Below are 7,073 nucleotides of genomic sequence, written 5' to 3'. Positions count from 1 at the left end.
TTTCTGACCCGAAAAGAATAATCATTTGTGCGGGTGACCAAACGAATGTGTACTTTTAATTGAACACGTCCATCTTGCTCAGAATTTCGTCCTCTTCGCAACCATGGAAAGAAATAGGACCTCTTTACGTGTAAAATTGAAGATATAGCGCCCGATAATCCTTAAGGCCTTAAAAATATAAAACCTACAAAAAGAGAGTAAAACCCAAGGTAGCTCCATTCTAAATATGTAAAATGCATGTTTTACTATCCTAGATTTCACACATAAATGTGTTCATCACTGGCCAAGTAGAAAAATCTATACAATGCTACTCCACTGCATACAAAATAGTGTAACTACCACAACAAGCAAAACCGTAAGCAAGAAACAAAATATGCCCATACACCATGCCAACATCACCATCTTTGATACAGGCATACAGCCCTCCGATAAAGGTCATCTCTTGAAGCAAATCCATTGGCATAAACCATTACTTTATGCCCCAAAAAAATTGTGAATAAGATGGAGCTGACTAGTCGGATTTAGATGCTTTACCTGGCGAGCTGCTATCAGATCCACCAAACTTCAACATGCCAATAGAGAGATAACACTGTCCATATCCTATCGTTGGCATGGTCTATCCAATCTGGATTGCACAGCATTTACTTCCATATGAAAGTTAGTATCCTGATGCTGCCAACCTGAAGAGAGATGCAAATTAATCCTTAACGGCTGTGTCCCCACCAACCATGAAGGCAAAGACTAAGTTTTGAATTGTTGTGTAAACTAACCATAAGGAACCCAGCTTGTGTTGCATGAACTGGGAGTTGTCGTCTACTGTTTCCATATATTCAACTAAGTTCTTAAATGGCTGTGTAAACCAATATACCAAGTTTGGGTATTTATGTATTTCAAAATTAAGCCTTCAGTGTCTGTGAACACTGGAACCCAGAAGTATTAATGCATTTCTTTTTTGATGAATTCCTTGCAACCTTTTTTTTTTTTTGGGGGGGGGGGGGGGGGTGGGAATTTTTTATAGTGATTCTTTCTGCGGTTAAAGTTTTCCTTTAGGCTTGACAAAACTCCAGTTTGGAAGCGTTGAAGTTGTAAAAGCTTAAATTTAATTGGTCAACTTATCAAGAGCTACAGATTTAGATAATTCATTATGGTATATGGGATTCCTTTAACAGGTCGATGTTGTAGGCATCATATTTCTTTACATGATGTCTCAAGTGGGTTCACTGTGAATTGTACAGAATTAAGGCCTGATAAAATAAGTAGATCTTTTCTAGTTTTGGTACCATGGGCTGCGGCAAGCTAATGTATTCTCTTGTTTTTCTGTTTGCATTGATCAATTGACATCTGATTGTACCTCTATCATGCAGAATGATGTTTATCTTTGTGCCTTTCTTACACAGCTGTGGAGGTTGAGTTCACGAGGTCTCAGATTGTTGCTTCAATTCCAGGAACTTTTTTCTGTGCATGGTATGCAAAACAGAAGCATTGGCTGGCCAACAACACACTGGGTCTAGCATTCTGCATTCAGGTTTGATCGTGTCATTTTAGAGTGAGCCAAATAGTCAGTGATATCTGCACCTTTTATTAGAGCTTATATATATATATATGAATTGGTGGGTTTGTTTGAAGGCCATTTAGTAGGCTTGCCGCTTGTGAGCATGATTGATGTCATCTATTTTCTTTTGCCACATTTTATGATGTTAGATGACAGTTTGAAGTTTTAATGTTCCTATGACTTCTGAATCATGAAGTCCTTTGTGTAGTCATTTTTTGGTTGGATGTGTTTCGAAATTTTCATATTCTGCACATGGTGATCTGATAGAGCATTTTAGAGTCACTATTTGACGAATGATTCCAATTTTGTTTTGCAGGGAATTGAAATGCTTTCTCTTGGATCATTCAAAACTGGTGCCATTCTCTTGGTATGGGCTGGATTCCACATGTTTTGTTACCAGAGACAAGAACTTCTTTGGGCAGCCTTGCTGTCCTAGTTCAATGTGTTCATTGATTTGTTTCTTTCAATTATGGTCTCTTTGCTGATCATGAAGGCCACTTTTTGCAAAACTTGTTGCTGAGAATAAGAAGATTAAAATCTTTTGAAAACAGGAGAATGAGTAGATACATCAATTAGCTAATGTTGTAGAACATCGAGTATTGTGCATTAGAGATCTTAGGTGAACCATGCGATGCTTATTTTAAAGATCTTGAATCATTACTTGCTTAAAAAGACCCCCTGGATAAATAACAAGATTTTATTGATAGAAAATATCATAGAAGTACGTAGTGATTCAAATACATAGAAATTGTTACCAAGATTCAAAGAGTCGGTCGAAACTAAAATATTTCGTGAAATCATCGAAACCTGGTCAAAACTCTACACATTTTGGTGGTTGGTTTCTTTTGACAATATTGGTGGTCAAATGGCCATATTCTTCAGGGATACCTTAATTAAGCGCTTCTAAACATATTGGATTCTTTAGATAGTTTGGTTGTTTGGTTTCTTACCCTAGGTTGGTTGTGTATGTCATACCCTGCTGTCCACTTTTTAAATATTCCCTATTCTACACAGAATTTAGTATCAGAAGACACAAAATTCAATGAAAACAACTAAAATATGCATAGGGATGAAGAAAAACAATTTAATGTTACACAATGTTAAGTGCTACAAGTTACAAGTGTTATAAGTATCAAGAATAGGTGTACAACCAAGTTTAAAGCACTGCAAAACCGTTCTGACTCTAAAGCACTGCAAAACCGTTCCAACTCTATGTTAGTATCACATAAAGGTTCAAGAAGGCTCGAAACCTTTGGGGAAAAAGGGTATACCTAAGTTTGGATCTTACAGAGATCTTGCTCAAATGTGGCAAATTGTTGCTGTAGAAGCGATTTAGTAGTTCCCAGCACTTTGTTCCACCAAGAAATGTAGGTGATTTGGGATTTTTTTTTTTATCAAATCCAGGATATTTTGGAGTTCCCCCCCCCCTCTAATAAGCTAAACCACTTGAAACTGGATCGAAACCGAAATTTCGATCAAAACACTGCTTTTTATATGTACTGTTTTGTACGAAATGCCTAAATTTCGGTTTAAATTTTGGTCGAAACCTTGCATTACTACTGAGTCGCACCCAGTGTCCTTTTGACCATTGTTGAAACCGTAACATTTTGCACAATATTGGTGGTTTGACCCATATTTGAACTTTTACATTGACGACACTACCCAGCTCTCTATGATGAAACTAACCCTGATGTAGATCAGCGAAGAAAGAGATAGAAGTAGCAGGCAATTTCTGTCGATGGGGCAGTCCACCAGCCCCTATTGATAGGACACTGTGCTACATTATGCTGCTTTAGTGTTCTGTTCAGTTAAGACACTTAAGTATTCTCTTATGTTTGGGCTACTTAAGTGTTTTACACTGTTAGGGCACTCCAAGTCAGGCCAGTTGATGGGATTGAGTAGCAGACTTGTTTTGTATTTCACTTTTGTTATTAATATTTTATCTTATCTTTAGCTGGATCCTGTCTGATGATAGAAATCCAGCTTATCTCTTTCTCTAGAGTCAGCCTTTTAGTGAAATTTGGGCTCTGTCAATGGCTAGTTGATGGGATTTCTTATCTTCATTAAACTACTTTTTTATTATTAGTTATGTTGGATAATCTTATTGTAATTAAGTCTTGATGCTATCCTATTGGGGTTAGCTCACATTATAAATAGATGTAAAGGCCTCCCCATCAATGGAGCTATATAGTTGAGTCTTTTCTGATATAGATGTGGATTCGGTGGTTGCTTGGTGGATCCCAAGTGATGAGGCTTCGGTGGATTCCTAGCGCAGACCTAGGTGGATTTCTTGTCTGTTACCTTACATATCTGTTGGAAAACTAGAGACTGTGTTGTCATTGTTGGCAACTTTACTGATGTGAAGTGGTCATTGATGACTTGGCAGTATGGCAGTATGTGGAAGCATCGGGTGGAGGCTAATGCACTTGGAATGAAGATTTCATTGATTCATGCTGATGTGTCATCTTTAGAGACAATTTGAAATGGCCAGATGGCTGATTTGGAAGGAAGCACACACATGGAAGTTGTAGTTCATCGAGTCTTCTTTCCAGTGTTGCTGGAATCAGGTCAATAGGAGCTCGGACAAGAAAGTTAAGGCCATTTTCAGGGAAGCTGCGCGTATATGTCCAAAATAGGCTACCACGGACATTGTGGTGGTCTATCGTGGCTATCGTCCATCGAAACAGAGGCTAATATTCTCTGTGGGTTGTTTTTCACGGTCATCTGTGGTGTGGGACGGTTGACCGCGATATGAGCTTTTGTGTGACAATTGAAGTCCATGTGACAGGTTCGGTTGACCTGACGTTGAACCCATATTTGAGCATCTTCTGAGCAGAATCTGAGGGAAGCTATTTCTGTCAAAGTTGTCACATTTTGAGTCTTCTTTTAGATGAAAAAGAATCACCAAAATTGGAGCTCTATTGAAAAAGTTATGTGAGACAGACTAGACAAAGGTCATTCTGCCAAATGGATTAGTAATCCAATGGTTTAGGCCATGCAAGGGATTAGTGATTTTTGGTTGGCCTATTTAAAGAAGTTTTAGGACTTCTTTCATAAGGTGGTGTGCAAGAAAGGAGATTTAGAGCTGCATCAAGGAGAGAATAGGAGAAAGGAGACACCATCACAAGTCGAGATTGTGATTCATCCACTCCGATAGTTATGTTAGAAGTTTGAGAAAAGAAGATCTTTGCCATTCATACCTGCAAGGAGGTGAGATTGAAGAGAAGAATATCGGCTGCAGTTTTCTCAATTGGAGTTACACAGGTTGAGTTAACTCATTGTGCAAATCCCAATCTTGTTTCTAGGGTTTGATTATTGTTTGATTAACCTAGAACATTGATGTATGGGTGGGATTTTATTTTCTTTTGTTTTTCAAATTGTAAACTTGGGGCTGCCTAATGTTTGGGATTGTAGTCTCTGCCCTTGTGATCGTCAAGGGTTGAAGCAGGGATAGGTGTGTTCCTGGCAAGGTTCAAGAACTCATTTTGTTTCGGTAGTTTTGAAACCACTGAAATACAGAAATTTCATCGAAATGGTGTACTTTTTCCCATGTATTTTGCTAGCCATTTTGGGGGGCTAATGGTTGAAGTGGCCGAAATTAGCGAAATGAGCGAAACGAAATGACTGAAGTGGTCGAAATTTCGACGAAATAGTGCATTTTTTTGGCCGAAATGAGTGAAATTTAGAAACGAAATGACTGAAATGTGACCGAGATGATTGAAATTATGTACTTTTATATTTCGTATGCCATTTCGTCTTGGTAAAAAAAAATATACTGAAATATCCGAGATTTCGGTGAGTTTTCGAACCTTGGTTCCTGGACTGTTGTAGGGGTTGAAAAAAGTTGAGTATTGAGGAAATTCAAAACCCTAATAGGGGATTCCTTGGTGGACGAAGGCAGTTTGGCTGAACCACGTATATCTGGTGTCATGTGTCTACTTTACTTTCCATTGTATATCTGGTGTTGTGTGTCTACTTTACTTTGCATAGCATGTTCTTTGGACTGTGTGTGGATTGCAGAGTGGGTGTGCACTATCTGGTAGACCTGACCACTTTGTGGTTTCGATGTACAAGTGCATATGTTTGAATATGTGATTGGTAAAATTAGTCAGCACCAGCCAATCAAGGTTTTGATCGAAGACACCTTTAACAATGTTGTGGTTAGTGTCAACATGGGATCAACAATATCTATTTATCCCATCTATTCTACTCAACAGGTCATATCTGTTTATCTTCTCTGGTGCCCCTCCTGGTTATGTTTTCTGTTTAGTTGCTTGTCTCACTAATTGTTGATCTGGTTGCTTCTAAATTGATGCATCAGTTTCTTTTTTTATTGATGTCTGAATTACTGAACTCGAGTCTGGAAATAACTGAACAAATGGTACTGATTTGGAACTGTGTTTCCTGTCTCAAGTTATGACATTTTTCCTAATTCTGATATATTTCCTTATTCCTGTCAATTCTGCTAAACTAGTCTGCTTAGGGCAGACTTTTACTCTGTTTTCTGAGATTTCCTGCAGACTCATTCCACAGTTTCAAATCAGCATTTGACCAGGTTTCTGTACTTCTCCGACAGTCCTGATCTGTTTTCTACTATTTCTCATTTGGTTGTTCTGTTAAACCCTAATTTGATCCTGTTTAACCTAATCTTCTGCTGGATTTTCCTGGTTTGATTTTAGACATCATTAAACCCTGATCAGAAAATCAGCCAAAGAAACCCCAACCAATTCAAAGGAGACCCTCACAGACCAATCACGACGAAATAGAAATCCCAAAACAATTCCGAGTTTTAATGATCCGTTGCATAGCTAACTCATTTGCAACCTCATTAGCACTTATAGACTACTAGGAGAATCATAACCTGATTTGACTAGTTAGCTGATGAATAGAATTTATTGAGCATAATGCTGAGTTTCACCCCTCACATTTGTCATCCATTTCATACCATCAGAAGAATCTTCTTCCACTATCGCTCGAGACCACCCTTTGCTTAATAACAGATCTATACCAGTCTTAAGAGCCATCAACTCTGCTCTAGTTGAGTCTATTCCCCTATGGGCCCTGAGAATACATCAATCACTGCTTACATCCGAGAGTCTAATAACTTTCTATACCTAAAGGTACAAGGTTCCTACAGAGTCAAGAACAACCATCTATATTTAACTTGGGCACTGCATCTGGAGGATGCCATTGTATTTTTCTCTTCATCTTCTTTCCTTCACAAAGAGCAAAGGAGACCAGTCTCTAGCGAGCTGTTCTGGTGGTATATTTTTTAACATCTCATCAGCCATTTACCAGTGCACAATTCTGATTTTAATTTTGGGGCAAGAGAATGCTACTCGATAGTGCATGTACATACAAGCGCCCACGCGCATCTTCAGCTTGGGGCAGCACGGTCTTTTGCACCTGCTGTGTCTTGGCCCAGGTACACGCTATTGGCTAGCATTCTTTCTTCCTTAAAAGGGCATACCCAATGCACGAGGCTCCCACATGTGCAAGGTCCGGGGGGTGGGGGGGGGGG

The 7,073-nt window shown here is 38.8% G+C and overlaps 1 protein-coding gene across 1 annotated transcript in view; it reads left to right on the top strand.

The window, feature by feature from the left end:
* LOC122088877 (signal peptide peptidase 1) overlaps positions 1 to 7,073 on the top strand; it is a 36,203-nt gene that overhangs the window by 11,650 nt on the left and 17,480 nt on the right. Inside the window, exons 6-7 of the mRNA XM_042658235.1 lie at positions 1,398 to 1,525; positions 1,869 to 1,919. Of these exons, the coding sequence (XP_042514169.1) occupies positions 1,398 to 1,525; positions 1,869 to 1,919 (179 nt within the window). The remainder of the gene's footprint in view (positions 1 to 1,397; positions 1,526 to 1,868; positions 1,920 to 7,073) is intronic.

Source organism: Macadamia integrifolia, chromosome 9, assembly GCF_013358625.1.
Source record: "Macadamia integrifolia cultivar HAES 741 chromosome 9, SCU_Mint_v3, whole genome shotgun sequence".
In the NCBI taxonomy this organism is placed as follows: Eukaryota; Viridiplantae; Streptophyta; class Magnoliopsida; order Proteales; family Proteaceae; genus Macadamia; species Macadamia integrifolia.
This window is presented reverse-complemented; position numbering and strand designations above follow the sequence as displayed.